The sequence below is a fragment of the Rana temporaria genome, chromosome 2 (genome assembly GCF_905171775.1).
Source record: "Rana temporaria chromosome 2, aRanTem1.1, whole genome shotgun sequence".
NCBI lineage: Eukaryota > Metazoa > Chordata > Amphibia > Anura > Ranidae > Rana > Rana temporaria.
In genome coordinates, this window is record NC_053490.1 from 455657353 (window position 1) to 455678142 (window position 20790).

At 41.3% G+C, this 20790-nt stretch overlaps 1 protein-coding gene across 7 annotated transcripts in view; it reads right to left on the reverse strand.

Annotated features, from left to right (window-relative positions):
* MYO18A (myosin XVIIIA) overlaps nt 1–20790 on the reverse strand; it is a 475424-nt gene that overhangs the window by 125526 nt on the left and 329108 nt on the right. For all 7 annotated transcript variants that reach the window (XM_040338545.1, XM_040338542.1, XM_040338541.1 and 4 more), the window contains 2 exons: nt 8421–8486; nt 6085–6213 (listed from right to left, as the gene is read on the reverse strand). In XM_040338545.1, coding sequence (XP_040194479.1) covers nt 6085–6213; nt 8421–8486 — 195 coding nt within the window. The remainder of the gene's footprint in view (nt 1–6084; nt 6214–8420; nt 8487–20790) is intronic.

The following is a 20790-nucleotide window of genomic DNA, read 5'->3' on the forward strand; positions in this document are numbered from 1 at the left end:
CATATTAGGTCATACATAATCCATTAAGCGCCCCCTTGTGGTTAACTCCCAAACTGCAATTGTAATTTTCACAGTAAACAATGCATTTTAAATGCATTTTTTGCTGTGAAAATGACAATGGTCCCAAAAATGTGTCAAAATTGTCCGAAGTGTCCGCCATAATGTCGCAGTCACGAAAAAAAACGCTGATCGCCGCCATTAGTAGTAAAAAAAAAAATTAATAAAAATGCAATAAAACCATCCCCTATTTTGTAAACGCTATAAATTTTGCCCAAACCAACCGATAAAAGCTTATTGTGATTTTTTTTACCAAAAATAGGTAGAAGAATACGTATCGGCCTAAACGGAGGAAAAAAAAGTTTTTTTAATATATTTTTGGGGGATATTTATTATAGAAAAAGGTAAAAAAAAATTGAATTTTTTTCAAAATTGTCACTCTATTTTTGTTTATAGCGCAAAAAATAAAAACCGCAGAGGTGATCAAATACCACCAAAAGAAAGCTCTATTTGTGGGGGAAAAAAAGGACGCCAATTTTGTTTGGGAGCCACATCACACGACCGCGCAATTGTCTGTTAAAGCGACGCAGTGCCGAATCGCAAAACCTGGCCGGGTCCTTTAGCTGCCTAAAGGTCCGGGTCTTAAGTGGTTAAACATTACTGCAGCAATTAAAACATAAAAAATTACATTACATATTTATTACTGTTTATGCAGCCTGACTGAAGTACAGTAATACAGGAAGGTTCAACTGGCCTTAAGAGCTAAAAGTCTAGCATTTTCAAGAAGGAAGCCAACAATTGTAGACCCCACAATTCTCTCATAATAAGTATATAAAATCAATGTATGTTTTCTAGGGTTCCCAGAAAGTTTGTTTGCACTTGTGCTCTATTCTGGGGCAAGTGCAGCGCCTACTAAAGTGAAATCACAGAATCACAATGACCCAAAAAAATATATGATGAGAAGGTTAAATAAACAAGCAATGCGCAACAAATGCCAAACTAAAAAAAAAAAAAATTTCAAAAATGTAATAAGTCCATAACCAGTTTGTAAAGTAATTTCATCCACCAAAGAAAGTAAAACTAATACAACGATATCCAAATCTTGCAAGGGGTAGGACCTGGTACCCAACACCCAGCAGTTAGTGTTTAGGCTTACCAGAAATGTAACCTTAAAAGCATAGGAAAACAGCACATGAATTTTCCCTGGGCTGAATGGATCTCTCCCTGCTCCGTTTACACTACAGCTGAAGCCTAGACAGCTATCACCCTGCGATCCCTTGGTTGCCTCCTTGTCTCTATAGTAATATGCCACTCAGCAGCACAGCAGACATGTAGGATAAGAAACGGCTTTCGAAGTGTAGTATTAATAACAACTAGGGATGTCCCGATACCGATACTAGTATCGGTATCGGGACCGATACCGAGCATTTCCCCGAGTACTTGTACTCAGGGAAATGCTCCCGATGCTTCACCCGATACTTGGGCGGGCAGGCAGAGGAGTTGCAAATCTTCTCTCCCCCATGGTCAGTGTTGTCTTCCCCTGTCCGTGCCGTTCTCTCTCCTCCCCTTCCCCCGTCCGTCCATCCATCCGTGCAGTTCTTTCCCCCCCCCCTCCGTCCAGATCTCTCTCCGTCCGTCTGTGCAGTTTTCTCTGCATCCCCCCCCCCGTCCGTGTCGTTCTCTCTCCCCCCCGTCCGTCCGTCCGTCCGTCCATCCATCCGTGCAGTTCTCCCCCCCCCCCGTCCAGATCTCTCTCCTCGTCCATCCGTGCAGTTCTTTCCTCCCCCCCCGTCCAGATCTCTCTCCTCGTCCATCCGTGCAGTTCTTCCCCCCCCCCCCCGTCCGTCCAGATCTCTCTCCGTCCGTCTGTGCAGTTTTCTCTGCATCCTCCCCCCCCCCCCGTCCGTGTCGTTCTCTCTCCCCCCCCGTCCGTCCATCCATCCGTGCAGTTCTTCCCCCCCCCGTCCAGATCTCTCTCCTCGTCCATCCGTGCAGTTCTTTCCTCCCCCCCCCCCCGTCCAGATCTCTCTCCGTCCGTCCGTGCAGTTCTTTCCTCCCCCCCCGTCCAGATCTCTCTCCTCGTCCATCCGTGCAGTTCTTTCCTCCCCCCGTCCAGATCTCTCTCCGTCCGTCCGTGCAGTTCTCTCTGCATTCCCCCCCCCCCCCGTGCCACTCTCCCCCCTCAATCTGTCAGGGGGGAGAGCGGAGGTAGGAGCCGCTAAGCCCGGCTCCTACTTTTTCCGAATGAACAGAGTCGGTGATCACCGACTCTGTCCATTCATATAACTGAGCATCGTAACCTCCTGTGTTTACGATGCTTCAGTTTATGAATGGAGGAGCTTCCCTCCATTCATTTCAGCTGAGGCTGCTGAGAAAGGGACAGGGGAATCTGTTTCCCCTAGTCCTTTTCTCTGTCTTAAAGGGGAGATGCCAGAGGTCTGTTAAGACCCCTGATATCTCACCAAAGACCCCCTACAGGGCTGCTACAGGGCTGATTAAAAATAAAATAAAAAATTGCAATAAATATTAAAAAATAAATAAAAATAAAATGTAAAAAAATAAATAAAAATAAACACACTGACAATTCACCCCCCCCCCTAAAATAAATAAATAAATAAAAATCACTGTAAAAAAAAAAATAGTAAAAAAAAAAAAAAGTGAAAAAAATAAATAAATACTGCCACTGTCACATGACATTAAAAAAAGTATCGGTATTCGGTATCGGCGAGTACTTGAAAAAAAGTATCGGTACTTGTACTCGGTCTCAAAAAAGTGGTATCGGGACAACCCTAATAATAACGTTTGTAAATAATAAAAAACGTTTATTCTAAAAACACTTCCATAAATAAAATATAGTTACCAGCTAGAAAACATACAGAAATGCCGCTATCTTACGTGGACAGCAGCGGGTGACGCCAGCAAGCACAAACTCCATCCAATGTGCATTGTTGATGATGATGTCTGATAGGACGAAACGTGCGTTGGGTGGAGTTTGTGTTTGTTGACATCACATGCTGCTGTCCAGGTCAGCCAGGGGTATTTCTGTAGATTATGTTTTTTTTGTGGATGTCTTCAGAATAAAAGTTTTAATACTACACTATGAGAGCCTCTTCTTATGCTACATGTCTACTTTACTACTGAGCAGCATATTACTAGTGAGGCAAGGAGACAACTAAAGGATCACAGGCTGAGAGCTGTCTAGGCTTCAGCTGCGGTGTAATTGGAGCAGGAAGAGATCCATTCAGTGATGTCCAAGGATTGCTGAATGAGAGATTTTTGGGCTTCAGCTGTAGTGTAAATGGAGCAGAAAGAGATCCATTCAGCCCATGGATAATTCATGTGCGGTTTACCTCTGCCCATGAGGTTACATTTCTGGTAAGCTTCAACTTGTATCTCTTGGTATTGGGTTCCAGGTCCTACTACTTGCAAGATTTGGATATCACAGTGTTTTTGTTTTACTTTCTTTGGTGGAAGATATGCTGGATGTATTCACTTTATGAACTGGTCATGGACTATGGATTTTGTTTATGATCCTTTTTTTTTTTTTTTTTTGACATTTGTTACACATTGTTTGCTTATTTAATCTTCTCATCGTCTATGTTTCTTGGTCACTGTCATTCTGTGATTTTGCTTTGTTGGTAGGTGCTGCATTTGTCCCTGATCTGTTAGGAATTTACCTATATGGATTACCTATACTGATTACTGTGTTTTATTTCTTTTTTACTTGTGTTATATTGCCAAAGATGTGCAGAACATAGTTAGCAGTGAGGAGTAGTCACCAAACACTAAGGGAAAATGCCTAGCATGCCACAAGAATGTTTAAAAGTTTCAAAGTGTACGCTCAAACACCATCATGAATACTGCCTATCGCAGGGTTTCCGATCTCTGGTCTTCGGGAGGCAATCTCTTATGGCACATCCACAAGCAACGTTGGAGCATACCAAGCAATGCTTACACTCTACTCACAGGGCCAGTACTAAACCGCTGATAACCAAAGGGGTGACTAATACACAGCACATCAAGTATTTAAAGGGCCAAAAACTAAAAAGTTAGTTTATTTAAAGGGGTTGTAAAGACAAAAATATTTTCCTCTTAAATTAAAGTCTGACAGTAGCTGATAAAGTAAAAAGTAATGTTTTGCATTATAACTAGTTTGATACGTATTGAAATCGAGCTGTTTTATTCACCTCCGTCACTCCTAAATCGTTATTCTCACTGACTTCCTGGTTTGCGGTGCGCATTCATTCTTGCTACATCACGGCCTAATGGGAACTACAGTTCCCATTAAGCTTGGCCTCCATGCCTGTGAGGGATAAGAGAGCATCTTCACGCAGGGCTGTAGTCATAGGGAGGGGGTGAGCACATTCTGCTTTCCACCATGCAAAACGGCTCAGATGCTGGTGGAAAGCAAGAAGAGGAGAGACAGGAAATGGCATTTTCAAACCTGGATTACTGTATTTTGGAGGTCAAAAGGGAAAACGAGGTAAGTGATATTTAAATGTTCTAGTTTTCAGCAATCAATTGATCTAATAAAAAAACGAACCTTTAGTGTTCCTTTAAAGGAAGATTAATATGAATTATTGGTAAACATGCATAATTTTCAGCTGCTTTTGAAGATTTGCTAGATTTTAAAAGATTCTGAAATTATGGGGAGAGTTTAGATGACTTATTTATATCTGCATTACACTGAATACAGTTAGTCCCCTACTTACGAACGAGTTCCGATCCGGGAGCTTATTTGTAAGTTCAACTTGTTCGCAAGTCCAGCAAAGATCAGTGCTTGTAGACAAAAGCTCCCCCCGTCCAGATTACAAAAGCACAGCATGGAAGATCGCTGCACCAACATTGCTTGTATTGGTACAGCTGTCTGTCTGTTTTTTTTTTTTTCGTTCAGCCCACTGTTTTTTTTCTATGTAGGAGACTTTCTGTACTTTTAACTGTTCATCTTTATCCTTTTTTTCTTCCATGAACATATGTACTATGCAATGTTCATATTCCTATTATTTTTTTGTTTTCCCCATTTTTGTATGCATTCCTTATGATTTTACATAAGACCTCACGCACTTTTTCAAAAGTTTATTTGTGCCATGGGTGGTCAGTATGCATAGAGTATCTATGTGTACAATTATAAAATGACTAATGCAGTTTCCCCTTGAAATCTAACTAGACTTTAAATGCTAATCTTGCAGACTGCAGCTCACAGCAGCATGAGAAAAGACTGTAAATGCAAGGAATTTAAAGTTAATGTATTATGCTCCATACACAAAACAAACAAAAAAGTCTATAGTATTTAACTAAAAAAATGATTTTAAAATAAAAGCCGATATCTAAATCTAACAAAATGGGCACACTGCAAATGTTTTTTTTTTCTTTTCCACTTGATGGAATTAAAATGTGAATTGTGAACTAAAATGGCAAATATCAGAAAGCAATAGGCCACAAAATAATATTTCGAAAATGTAAATTTTATTTATGGAACTTGAAAATCTTATTTTATTTATGGAAGTAGGTTTACTTATATTTATAGAATTTTATAAATGTTATCCAACACCTCTTTCACAGAAGGTAACGAGGTTTACGATTTAGCCTTAAGCTCTAGACAAACAGTGAAACAATTTTACATTTCAGAATAAGGAAGAATTAGTAGAAGTAAAATTTGAAGTGTATGTAGTGAAGTTGTACTTCTTTAGATTGTCAAGTAGACACGTCTGAAATTTTGGATGCTGTACTGCCAGCTGAAATGTAAGACAGTCCATTGAAAAGTCCTAGAGCACTCGGAGAAACCCAATCTACTGTATACATGAGTGATAAGGAGACAATTGTAACTCTTACCGTATCACAGTGCTCGATCCCAGCAGTGTGACTATAGCTTGATAAACTCTTTGCTGAAAAACAGCTCAACAGAGGTCTGACACGGAGACCTGTCTGTCCCTCCCAGCACATGCAGACGTTTACAAGGAAACCCCCTCATCTGACATCAGGCTCTAATCTTTAGCAAAAGGCGAGCAGTTTACCATTTTTGGTTACTGGGAAAGCTCTGGAGCTTGTAATTTGGAAACGTCAGCCTAAGCAATGCACTCACTGTACCTTTCTCTTTTTGAACTGCTGTCGTGCCAGGTAACCTCTGCATGCAGCCTGGAATAATATGAGGTTTTTACGAGTTTGCTCATCCCTCTGTTCCTCAAGCTTTGTCAAGGTGCCAGCTCGGAAGAAAACCTAGGAGGACAAAGAGAAAGAAAAAGTAAGATGCAGACCGCAGAAAATGCCTGCAAAGTTTCAAGTCCTGCAGATCCTTTACTTACTGAAGTAATCCCCAACAACTACTGGGATGGTGTCTGCATTACATTACCAACTTTTACATCTCACTGCAGTGTGTATTCATCCTGACAAGTGTCACAGTATATTTGTGAAGGAGGTTAATACAGAGCATGCCTAGGGTCAGTGTTAAGTACAAATCAACGTGAGAAGTGACAACCCTGAATTCACTCTGGGAGAGTCTGTAAGTAAAAATAGGTCATGTTCACATATAAAACTTAAAAAAAAAACTTTATTATGTTTTCTCAACTCTGGTGAGGCATCACCTGCCGCCTCTCTCCTCTGTGTTACGCCACATGAAGATCCAGCAAAGGTTTTCTACGGTAACTACATTAGGTTATATTTATACAAAAGGCACTTAAGGGCTGGGATTAGTATACTTAACGAAAAGATGAATGTGCTTCATTGTCTGCACCCTAAACAAGTGATGGTTTAGATTTGTAAAGGATAAACAGACACACTATGTTTATAATATGAAGCCGCACTAGAAGCAGAAGAATGACCTCGCCTTTATCAGTGTGAAGTAGCAAGCTTGGATTCCTCAGCTTCACCCTTTGCTGTCTGTGAAGGGTGCTTGGCACCGCTGGATCCAACAGTCCAGAGCAATCCTCTGGAGCCCCGGAGAATGAACGTGTTAATCAGCAGGGCCTGACTCTCTGTGTGCCATGACTGTATTCCCTAGCTCATTAGCATGAGGAATTCTGCCTGTGGGAAGCAACTCTTGGTCAGTACATAATGCAAGCCACAGTGTGCCCAGTGCTTTATTATCCTGAATCCAAGCAGTGCATTGTGTGACAGTGAATGGCAGATAAGTCTTCTGCATTCTGCCATAACCACTAAACATGACGCAGCTTTCTGCCACTCTGCTGATGGGAAGGCTTCATTGAAGTAGGATATGATCACTGGTATTTTATTTAAAAAAAAAACTGTGATGATCTTTTTAACTCAGGCCAGCAGTGATTAAATAAACCTACAGAGATCTACTAGCTGGGTGAACTGTGAGCACTACAACACAGGCACATAACTGCTGACAATGAAGAATATGAATGCAAAAATAAGCACATGAAAAAACAGCCATATAAGAATCAAAGTAGTCACCAATTGAGGAAAATTAACACAAAATACAGACTGACAATTCTTATACAAATTGTGCACAGATGCACAATGCAAATATGCTCTTTAGCGAGGCATACATGTTCAAAGTGCAGTAAATCACATCAACCAATTGAAAATAATATACCTCATTTATGATTTCAAGAGATTGTAAGCTAGGTAAAACACGGCTAAATGTAAAAAAATAAACAGATTCCTCCAACCACACAAGTAAGGTGGATGTAGGAATCCCCCGGCTGCAACGATGTATTCTGACAGTAGGGACTCCCTGCTGTTATAATACACTGATCAGCAGCTGCAGCCACTGATTGAAGTTTTCCAGTATTGTTGTTGGACAGAAATCGATCCAACGATTGACTTCTGTCGAACAGGGAGGGCCACACACAGGATGAATAATCAGCTGGTCCCTGGCGAACTTCGATCTGTCCCACCCCTTTGATGATAACTTAGGTCTCTTCACTTTGCATATTAACATCTTTAACTTGACAGTTCAACTTATTCAACAATAATTTTCAGCACACATTTATCACCACGTTTTAATCTCTTTCCTTGACTTAGAATACTCCCTTAAACTCTTACGGTAGAGCCCTATAGCAAGCATTATCATTTTCATTTGAAGCACTCATTAAGGAGAATTGTTGTCCCCCAAAATGTGTTGGATGTCTTTCATCTTCTCTTTTTCAAATCAGATTTTTTTTTTTAAGACGGCTGTCTGGTGCCCTTTTTGCTAATTTTCCTTTTTATTTGTCAAAGTGTCTTTTATGAGACCAGTCTACTTATAAGTCACAATCAAGTTCAAATTTGCATGCTCAAACTTTGACTGCAGCTGCAATAAGGTCAACTGCTGAAAGGCAAGATGGGCGGTTAGGAGGGAAGATTGATAACGCAAACCCAATGAACTTAACACTGCAATGTACAGAAAGTCCCAGTTTATCTGAGAGATAACAACAAAAATAATAGCGTGTTGATATTCCAATACTTTAAAACATACATACCCTGCTCAGACCCATGTGATAACTGCTCTTCTCAAGGTCCAGAGATTCTAAAAGTTCTTCTACAGCCTACAAAGAAATAAGAACACAGTTTCAAATGATTTATTAATAGCATTTACTAGTATGGTATTTATGGTAAGCTCAGATCTGTAATCACTACATGAACATAACATGAGCCAATTTATCAAAGTATCTAAAGATTAATAGTTTCAGACTCTTCACAAAGAAACCAGGTTTCCCCCATATTACAAAGCGAAGATCAGATTTTCTGCTGCACCAAAGACTCATACAATTACAATACAAGAGCATACAATTCAAAGAAGACTATGGTGGGAACATCTGTATTTGTAGACCACTTGTGCTGGTCATTTAGATTATTCGAAAGTGTGTATGGGTGGACTAAGCACTTTTGATATGACAGCCCCATGTATGGAGGTATGATAGTTGGTGGTTTAAATATACTTTTATTTTACACAGATTTAAGCCGGCCATAGGCAGTTCGAATCTTGCCCGGTTTAGCTGGGACCGGCTGAGATTTGAACCATGTATGGGCAGACTGAAAGTACCCAAGTTGAACTCGGGAACAAGCAGGCTGTCGGATTTGTCATGTGCTTATTGCCAGCGGTTAGAGCCCCTAGCACTAATCACTGTGTATTTTCCAAGCCAGGATGGCTCCCCCCGCTGGGAGAACACAATAGCTCAGCAAGAGTGATTGCACCATCAACAGTTAAGATTTTCTTTCCTGCAACCACAGGTACCATCTATGGCCGGCTTTAGCCTCCCAAAGGGAAACTACAGTCTTTTTGCAGGTTCATGTACCTGACTGTGCTTTACCGGTTACTCTATCTTGGTACAAGTCTATGGACCAGGTGTGACTAAATTAACAAGCAACAGACTCAATAAAACAAAAACACACTTATTTCAACCAACATAAAGTGTAAATCTAAATCCAAGAACAATAATATATGGCAGCTTAATAATCCTTAGATGTGTTGGCTGCATTTGTTCTTTTTTTTTTATCATGGCTTTTTATTTCATTTTCACTTGGAGATTCTGCAAGTAACACTTCCCATCATAGGGTGACACGCTCACTCACTGTATGGTATTTATAGCGGAGCAGAATTGTCACCCCCACATTGCTTGCCCCTTATTCAGATATAAGAATATATATCTCCCTCTCTCCTCATCTTCATAACACTGAGTGGAGGGATTTTGTATTTCATGGGCTTAATTTGCAATGGCTACTAACACAGATTGAAATTTTAGAGCAGCAGAAATACTGTGTTGCCAGCTCACTATGAGAAGTTGGCAGAATCATCAGGTATTTTTTACATATTGAACAGATACCAGAAAAAGCTTTCAATTGGATACTTAACAGATCAAAGACAGCACAATATATATATTCTTAGGATTTACATCCACTTTAGGGTGAACCCAGAGTGTCAAAAAGCCTTGAACAGCTGTTGGCACCACATAGCAAGGACTTCTATGTCTGTTTTTCATTGCAGTCCACCTGCTGCTCAAAATACTGATGTGCTCTGGTATGCATATGTGGACCCATATATGAATATTATATTCCAAGCTTAGGACCTAGAATGTGGCTGCTGCCTTACCCCAATTCCCCACGAAAGGTGGAGAATGTAGAAAGTATATATTGAAAGCAGGTATGGGTGGCGCTGCCCCAATGTAAATGTGTACAAATAAAGATATAAAAAGTGTGCAAATTGTCATGCACTACCCCTTTAAATACTGTGTTACATAAAAAGATATTACCATATGAATCAAAACACAATAAATATGTATGAAGACAATAAATAAGTGAATCACATCTCTTATTCTCATATGCAGCCTGGGTTCAATCCAACGGATATCCTCCGACCGATGTAAGTTTCCTACGCCGTCATATCTTGGGCGCATATTTACGCTGGCCGAAAGGGGCGCTCCCATTGATTTACGGGTTGAATATGAAAATGACTGAGATACGCCGATTCACGAACGTACTTGCGGCCGTTGCAGTAATATACGCCGTTTACGCAAGGCGTACGTCCGGCGTAAAGTTATTCCATGCAAAGGTATGGACCACGGAACAGCCGTCGTATTTTATGTCGTTTACGTAGTACTACGTGAATAGGGCTGGGCGTTGGTTACGTTCAGTGATTCGACGTATCTTAGGAGTTCTTTCCGACGTGATTCTGAGCATGCGCACTGGGAGCGTCCACGGGATGGCGCATGCGCCGTTCGTTCGGCCCATCATTTGCATGGGGTCATGCTTCATTTAAATGGATTACGCCCACTTCCACCTACTTTGAATTAGGCCGGCTTACGCCAACGAATTTACGTTACAATTTACACTATGAAATGTCTCTTTCTCTATCCATTTCCTGCATGAGTATATCCATGGACTGCACTGAGTAAAGAGAAGGAGAGACCAGACGTCCTTTACCAAGTAATACTCCTGCAGGGGTGACACCATTTGGTGAGTATAGACCAAAAAGTGAGGAGTACGAGTGATTTCACACATTCACTGGCTGGATACTGTCGCATGAATATTTAAAAGTACAAAGTCACCCTGCACTGGGACAGTTTACTTTTGACTTATATTATTAACGTTTTTTGGCACAGTTTTTTTTGCACATATGCACTTCAGCACTTTTTAAATATATCAGATAGGTGAAGGTCACCTAAGTGGATTAGGTGACAAGGTTTTTTTTTTTGAGTGGATACATTTTTTTTCCCCAGAGCAGCACTTGCCACTTCTTAAAGGGACAGTGCATATTCATTTTTTTTATTTTTATATATTTGTATGTTGCTGCATTGTGCTTCTTTCATACTGTATATGTTTTTTTTTCCACTGGACACTATTGCAATTTAAATCACATTGGATGAACCCAGGTTGTATATGAGGATAAGAGATGTGATTCACTGTTATTTATTTTCTTCATACATATTTGTGTTTTGATTTATATGGTAATATCTTTTTATGTAACATGGTATTTAAAGGGGCAGTGCATGATAATTGGCACAGTTGTATACACTTACATTGGGGAAGCGCCACCCATACCTCTCTCTATCTATATGACCCAGCCTCTTGGGATCTAAAGCCAGGTCCCGGGTCTTTCTCCTGTTATAAGCCTCACTATTAGCTCATCACTGTCTTCGGCAGCTTTACTGGCCTATAATAGTATGCTAAAGCTGGATACACACTATACAATTTTCTTTCGATTTTTTCCTTCAGATTTACCAAAACCATATAATATGAGGTCAAACCTTAGGAGTTTCAAGCCCTTGCACAACATGGCTTTGGTAAATCTAAAGGAAATCAGACAACAAAAGTTGTATAGTGTGTATGGAGCCAGGCCTTTGACCCAGGAAGCTGGAAGACCTCCAAAAGTAAAGACACTGAATAAGCAAATAGAGCTGCTTGTTAGGCAGTGCCAGAAACGGATTAGAACGGTTGTACCCACCCATCACATTCCCAGATATTAAAATTGAGTACTTAAAAGGAGAAACCATAATTCTGTATAGAAAATAAAAAGTAAAATATATTGAAAAAAGGACTTTTAGGTAAGTAACAATAACTTAAAATGTGCTTGAAAATGTAATAGAATTTTAAACTAGCAAAAAGTCCAAACCCATATTCATTTTACTCACCTACTACTAACTGTAGTGGTGAACACATTCAAAAACGATATTAATATAAAACCTTTATCTCTTATTATACTCAGGAACCATGTGTGACATCCTAGATACTCATCTGCTTCCCAAACGAAGTCCTAATAAACACATTACACATTTGATACCGCTCTTTAGTTTCCAGCTGAAGTGCTATCAATTGAATCGTACACCATAAAAGCAGCATAAAATGGCAGTGAAAGTGTAATATGGCTGGGTGCTTTTTATTGACCACACTTTATAAAGGGTTGTGCTGGAGACATCTCTATGTAACAAGCGCTCTGCTACACTGCAGTCTGGGCACTGCCAACGTATTGGAGGAAACACTTGTCATATTTAACCAGCTTGGATAAGGAATGGGGAAACTTTGTTGTATTCCTACTATTTATCGTCTATTCTCCAGAGCTGTAGAATATATAGAATGCTACAAGGAAATACCAACAATCATGTATTCCCTGGGACTGGTCTGAAAAATCTGGGGGCATACAAAGCGCCTCGAGGCGATTCAGTTCGCATTTGCAGCGCTATACAAGTCATTCACTCACTCAAATATCAAAAGTGATAAAGTAACATAACAGATAAGAGATTTTACAAGGAAAATTACAAAATAAATGTGAAAGTATTCATTTTAATCTAACAAACGTTGTTAGACACAAAGGTTGATCACTCTCAGGCATTCTTCTTGGCCACCAGGTTCATAACCAAAAGACCCCTTTCACACCGAGGCAGCATTTTTGGGGCAGTGTAGGAGCGCTGTACACAGCGCTCCTACACCGCCCCTGCCCATTGGAAAGAATGGGCCGTGCTATCGAAGTGCCTAGAAAGTGCTTCGGAAGCGCCGCAACACAAGCGCTTTCAACCCCTTCTTCGGTCGCAATCGGTCGAAAAGCACAGCTGAAACGTCGGTAAATCGCTTTACCGCCAACGGACCCGCTGCCCCAGTGTGAAAGGGGTCTTAAGATCCAAAACACAGCATACAAATAGGACTCTCACCTACCTACACACATTGGCATTGATCTACGTAAACTGGAAAGTCCAAAATCTGGTGCGGCTGTGCATAATAGCCAATCAGCTTGTTCAATTAAGCTTTGAAAAAAAAAAAAAAAAAAAAAACGTTCAAGCCGATTGGTTTCTATGCAGAGCTGCACCAAATTTTACTCTCCAGTTTTAGTAAATTAACCCCAAATTAACCCCACTGTTTTTTTACTAATAGGATTCATTATAGTGCTTTAATGCCATTTGTGTTTTGGTGGCTGCTCAGTTCTAGACAAGAATTAGTCTATATAAATTCTGCATATTACTACTATGAAAGCTTGAAGGCAGAATTTAATATAGACGTATGTACCAACATTCATGTATTCCCTGGGACTGGTGTGGGTTCTAGGAACAAAGGGTCAGAGCTGTGGCTGAAAGATCTGGGGGCATATAAATAATTAGGCATTTTTGTGGACACTCATTAAATATTTACAATGAAAATATACGGATATAAACACTATGGCCCGGATTCACGTAACACTTGCGCGTATCAAGATACGCCGCGCAAGTGTAAATGTGCGCCGTCGTATCTATGCGCCGTGCCCATAGAACTAGATACGCCTGAAAATAGGCTTCCTCCGACCGATGTAAGTTTCCTACGCCGTCGTATCTTGGGCGCATATTTACGCTGGCCGCAAGGGGCGCTCCCATTGATTTACGCATTAAATATGCAAATGACTGAGATACGCCGATTCACAAACGTACTTGCGGCCGTCGCAGTAATATACGCCGTTTACGTAAGGCGTACGTCCGGCGTAAAGTTATTCCATGCAAAGGTATGGACCACGGAACAGCCATCGTATTTTACGTCGTTTATGTAGTACTACGTGAATAGGGCTGGGCGTTGGTTACGTTCAGTGATTAGGAGTTCTTTCCGACGTGATTCTGAGCATGCGCACTGGGAGCGTCCACGGGATGGCGCATGCGCCGTTCGTTCAGCCCATCATTTGCATGGGGTCATGCTTCATTTAAATGGATTACGCCCACTTCCACCTACTTTGAATTAGGCCGGCTTACGCCAACGAATTTACGTTACACCGGCGCAACGTTGGGAGCAAGTGCTCTGTGAATACTGTGCTTGGCACTCTGTTTTACGTCGGCGTAGCGCATATGAGATGCGCTACGCCCGGCAGAAATATGCGCCGCTCTACGTGAATCCGGGCCTATATATTTAGATATATATTGGAGAAGTATCAGGCTATAAAAACCTTAAGACACTTACATTATAAAAGAAATAACACGGTATATAAAACTTAAAGAGGATCTATGGTCACAGCATACACTTTCATTTTAGAACATCAGCGTTGTAATATTACAAACAAAAATTATTTCTGGCAATCCAATACAGACTTGCTGAAAAAAAATATCTCCTGTTATGTTGCGAGTGCTGCCTGTCTTCTGGTCATCTCTTTCCACAATCTTCTGGATTCCCTACATGCTTTGCAACTTCTCCTCTGCTGTTTATTTTCAACTTCTATATCCCTATATTTCTAAATATCCCATGGTACCTTGCAGCCAAAAAACGGATTCCTGTACTGACTCTGCCTCCTGAAAATCCTCTCATCAGCACCTCTGTAGTTCAGAAGGCAGTCTCTGTATAATGTGTGACACATCAGTGCCTACACACCAGGCACGGTGAATATGCATCGCACAATTCAATAAATAAATGTATGGGGATCTTCACAAACGTTTAGACATTTTAAGAAAGCTCAGATTAATAGGAGTAGGCTAGAATAATTGAAGTTCAAGGCGAAAATGAATATGAAGATTATATATACACAGTAAAACCTTGGTTAGCGAGCATAATTCGTTCCAGAAACTAATGTAATCCAAAGCACTTGTATATCAAAGCATTTTTTTACAGGGTATAAAAGAGAAGAGAGGCACCTCTAAGTGTAGCAATAAGTTGCTAAATGTTGTACCTTCATTAAATGTAACCATATTGCTACACTTAGAGACTCCTCTTTTTTTTATACTCAGTTGTGACATGATGCTAGTCTTATATCAAGACATCACTTGTATATCAAGGCAAAATGTATTAAAATATTTTGCTTGTCTTGCAAAACGCTCTCAAACCGAGTTACTCTCAAACCAAGGTTTTAATGTATTGATCATAACTACACTTTAAAATGTGAGGGTTTTTGCTCTGGTGTGACCTTTTTCCTGATTGTAAGAAGAACTCCAATCATAGTCACACATAATGTCCTTCTACCCTGTGTGTTCATTCAGAAGTACTGCACCAAAACACTTAATGACTCCGATGACTGGTGACCAACCAAGATGGCTTGCCCCGTTTGCTAAAGTTGCCAGCCAATCAGAAGACTTTGGGATTCGGGTGGACCAGATCTCCTGAGAGCCAAGTGGCACTTTGCTTATGGCAGGGGTGCCCAACCAGTGGCCCACGGAGCCCTCTGATGTGCCCCGCGACCTCCTTGATCTGGGATGGAATAGAATACAGTTATTAAAGGTCAGTTTTATTACTAAAATCACAGTGTATATATGGGCACATCTGTTCTGCAATGGTTACTGAGCTGCTTTCAAACTGACCCGCAGATGTAGAGCAGTGCACCTGCGGGTTACCTGCACTGAGCCATATACTTCTGTTATTACCTGCAAGTTTGGTGAGCTTTCTGAAAGTGCACCAAACCTGCAGAATATAATAGAAGTCTATTGCAAAGTGCAGGAAAGCCAAAGGTAAACTGTGTTGCACCCACAGTGTGGGTTAAACCGCAGCGCATTGGTGTGAAAGCAGCATTGGGCCCCTTTCACATGGTCAGTTCGACCCAATTGGACCCTCCATTCACCTCTAGGGAGTGGCAGATGTAAACCGACTTGTGTCCTTCCTCCAATCCGACCTGCTTAAGAAAAAAAAATGAAGGATAGTGGGTTGTGTCTGTATCCACTCTGCAAATGCAGAGTGGACATGGACCTGCCATCCGAATGCTCACTGTGGCCCGAGACCGGTTACCAAGTCGCTTAAGTGGCCCTCGTGCTTCAAAATGTTGGGCACCCCTGGTTTAGGGCATCTGCTTTAAGCTTTCTTAAGCCATGTTAGAAATCTAAGAATATGGAGTGGAGTTTTCCCTAAAGCAATGGTTAAATCACAAAGTGATTTAGGTCTTTCCCACAGCAAGCTGGGCAATAGCTTGTCTAACATAATATTCCCTAAAACGGGGACAAAATGGCAATTGCTTTAAACCAGTCCTTGCCAGGAGACAATGCTGGCTGGGCTCTTTAACACTCCTTGTCACGAATCACATTTTCTGCTAGAGGAGGCTGCTACCCACTGATTTATAATACTCATTAACACCTTTACTTCTAGCAGAAAACGTAGCACATAAATATTAATACATCCTCATGAAGATCTGATGTTGTGCATGGGGCTGTGTTCTGCAGCACTGGGAAGCCTCATAATTACTTGTCTTTGAAGGCTAGTAATCTAGCATTGTGTACAGCACTAGGAAAGATAGGAAGTCACTTTAAAATCCATTTACATGGACCTAGGTTTTCCAACTGTAAGTTCAACTGAACATATAGATATAGCTCTACACACATCGCTTCTGCATGCAGAAAATTAATTACAGAATATTACAATTAACAGACAAGTAGTAAGAACTATAATCTTTATTCAAATTTTAATTTAGCTCTGTTCATTTTCTTATCCTCACTGCAGGTCTCCCTGACATGAATTGTCTGACTGAAAAGAAAATAATGTGGTCTCTAATAAGGGGAAAACCACCACAATGCTCCAAATAGCCAGAAGCCGTGTGACTCTGGATGGGCCTTAGGTTATAAGATGAAGCAGCCACTGTATGCATGGAATGACAGCTACATTTTACTGCAATTTGGTAATGTTGATATGGACTCTATGGATTCACATGAAGTGTGAATTTTAATAGGTTGACAAAGAAAAATTCCCAGAATTTCTTAAGTGCCAGTAAAATGAAGACTGATTGTTAAATGGCTGCTATTGGTAACTGTATTACTGCTACACTTTATGAAGGAAAACAAAAATAAACCTCTTTGGTCAATCAGTCCCAGAAGACAGGAACCATTAGGTAGATTCAGGTACCTATGCCTAACTTTGCGGTGGCGTAGCTTAAGGCATTTAAGCTACGCCGCCGTAAGTTAGCTAGGCAAGTACATGATTCACAATGTACTTACCTGCTAAGTTACGGCGGCGTAGCCTAAATCGGCGGGCGTAAGGGCGCCTAATTCAAATGTGTTTGAGGGGGGCGCCTACATTTCCCAGTGTGCATTGCGGCTAAGTACGCCGCACGGGCCTATTGATTTTGACGTGGACGTAAACGACGTAAATCCCGATTCACGGACGACTTACGCAAACGACGTAACAAATTTGAATTTCGACGCGGGAACGGCGGCCATACTTGACATTACTATTCCAATAGGGCCTAGCTCTAACTTTACGCGGCCTATCTCTTACGTAAGCGGCGTAAAAGTACTGCGTCGGCTGGGCGTACATTCATGAATCGGCGTATCTAGAATTTACATATTCTACGCCGACCGCAATGGAAGCGCCACATAGCGGCCATTCAAAATATTGCAATCTAAGATAGGACGGCGCAAGCCGTCCTATCTTAGATATGTTTAAGCGTATCTCTGTTTGAGCATACACTTAAACATAAGTCGGCGTAGATTCTGGAGTTAGGTCGGCTTATCTACTGATAAGCCGGCCTAACTCTTACTGAATCTAAATATTTGTATGCATTGGGGTTGATTTACTAAAACTGGAGAGTGCAAAATCCGGCAAAGTTGTGCATGGTAGCCAATCAGCTTCTTTGGTTAAAGAGTAACTCCACTTCTGTTGAGAAAAAAACATCCCCCCTGTGTGCATTGCAAGGATTATAACAACCATTGTTGCAGATTCCTACTTTTGTTATTCTGAAGAAATGCCCTTTTGTTCCGCTGTACCGAGTAGGTCTAGTGGGAGTGGTTTTATAATTATCAGTGAGCGGTGGCAGCCGCTGGGCACCAATTAGGAAAGCTGCTGGGCCTGCATTCCCTTCAGACGTGTTCCTATTGGAAATATCTCACCAAAAATGAAATTTTTGTTGCAGGGGATGCCTGCAATCTGACAATCTTAGACTACTGGGAAAATTGTCCCGCAATCACACATTCTGTGTACAGAACAATTCTGTGTAGCCACATTGTCTTGCATCTATAGAAAATTACAGCAACTGCAGATTTAAAAGGAAAGGTGATTTTTGACATTCAATTACAATATGACTTGTAACACAAATGTACACACTTTTTCTTTATTTGCTATTTTTTTCCCCCCACAAAAGTGGAGTTACCCTTTAAAGTGGTTGTATACCTTTTTTTTTACTTTTACCTACAGATAATCCGATAATAATTCTTAGCTGTAGGTAAAAAAACAAAAAATATCTCCTAAACCTGTACAGTTTAGGAAATATTCCCCTTGCAATGAGTCGCTGACTTCAGTTGCGCATGTGTTCCAGAAATTCTCGGCTGAAAGTCCGGCAGACGCCGGACCTTGCTGGAAAGAAGTCTCCAGCACACATGGGAGTGATGACATGGCGGCTCCGGCTACTCACAGCGCTGGAGCCACGATACACGGAAAAGACACGCAGAGGGAAAATGTCCGCTCCCTCGGCTTGGACCGGGATCACCTGCGACACCTCGTTCTAAGGTAAGCATTTCATAATGAGCTAGTATGCGGTGCATACTAGCTCATTATGCCTTTTACCTTACAAAATTGTCGGGTATACAACGGCTTTAAGCTTTGACAAGAAAACAAACTGTGGTTGAGCTGCGTTTCTACACCCCTCAACTGTTGCCCCTTTTGCTGCAGGCAACTGCCGGGGGGTGTACACCTGCCACAAAGCGATGCTTTTCTCTGTGGCAGGATTTATACACCCTATTGCAGTCATTGGGAGGTATCGACTGCCAAGCACAACCCATTTAGGTGAATAAGACTGCGCTGCAACAGCCCCACAATAATGCAGTTGTCTGGTCTAGGGGGTTAAAACAGGTGGTGAACAGGCAATATTATGTCTCCTCACTGTCTGTCAAATACTCTCTGAAGAGTAATTGGAAGACAGATCGCCCATGAGAGAGCAAAGCAAGTATAAATGAGCCCTTAAAGTAAGAATTCACTATGTATTTTCAACGTGAAATTAGTATAACCATTAGGTTTGACATTTGGCTTGTCCATTTCCTAACCTGTATCTCAGAAGGTGATTTCAGGTCTAGAGACACTGTGCCGACTGTAAAGCAAAGGCTGCCTTAACTTAAATTACCATTCACAGTACACTGTGGGCTTAGCCTGCATAAACCACCTTCATTCGAATGTTATTGACATTTACAAGAGGCACTTGTAATAATGTGGAATAGAAAAAGTTAATAAAAGATTGACCACAATTTCAGTTGTAATCACGGTTGCATTACACACTATAATGTATAGCACTGCTTTGGGTATATTTACGTATATGGTTAAATTAACATTGTAATGTAGCAGCTTTATACTTATTTTTTTCTACTCATTTTACAAATAGTTTTAGCACGCTTTAAAATTACAACCCCAATATAATAATAGTGGCCCAGATTCTGAAAGGGCTTACGACGGCGCAACGCAATGTACGCCGTCGTAAGTCCTAATCTGGGCCGTCGTATCTATGCGACTGATTCTTAGAATCAGTTACGCATAGATATCCATTAGATCCGACAGGCGTAAGGCTCTTACGCTGTCGGATCTTAAATGCAAATTTTTTTTTCGCCGCTAGGTGTCGCCTCCGTCGTTTTCCCCGTCGTGTATGCAAATTACCAAAATACGCGAATTCCCGAACGTACGCGCGGTCGACGCAGTGAAGTTACGACGTTTACGTTAGATTTGCGACGCGTAAAGTTGCCCCTGCTATATGAGGGGCAACCAATGTTAAGTATGGCCATCGTTCCCACGTCGAAATTTAAAAATGTATGTTGTTTGCGTAAGTCATCCATGAATGGGGCTGGACGCCATTTACGTTCACGCCGAAACCAATGACGTCCTTGCGACGTCATTTAGCGCAATGCACGTCGGGAAATTATAGGAACGGCGCATGCGCAGTACGTTCGGCGCGGGAACGCGCCTAATTTAAATGCTCTACGCCCCCTACCCGGCTCATTTGAATTACGCGGGCTTGCACCAGGGGATTTACACTACGCCGCCGCAACTTTACAGGCAAGTTCTTTGAGAATAAAGCACTTGCCTGTAAAACTTGCGGCGGCGTAACGTAAATGACATGCGTTACGCCGCCGCAGTTTTGCGCGATTCTACGAGAATCTGGGCCAGTGACTACAACAATCCCCAATAGGGATTTAATGAACCCCCACAGTGATCTCAGTAGTACATTGTTGGAGGGAAGCCTATACTCTATCCCTGATAACATCTCTACATTGGTGGCCTTGAATGCCAAATTAATATTAGTCTCATTCATTATAGTGGAAAGGTCCCATTTACAAAGATGGTCATAAATCAACTTGAACCTAGTCAATAAAAAGAAAATGCTTCCAACTATGCTGCTGATGCTTTGTACCACATACTTTTTACAAACTGAGGCAAAGTGTTTGAAGTTTCACAGCATGCATGAGTTTAGGAAGAAAGCTCCACTCTCACCCTCTATGTACAAACCAGAACTATGCTAGC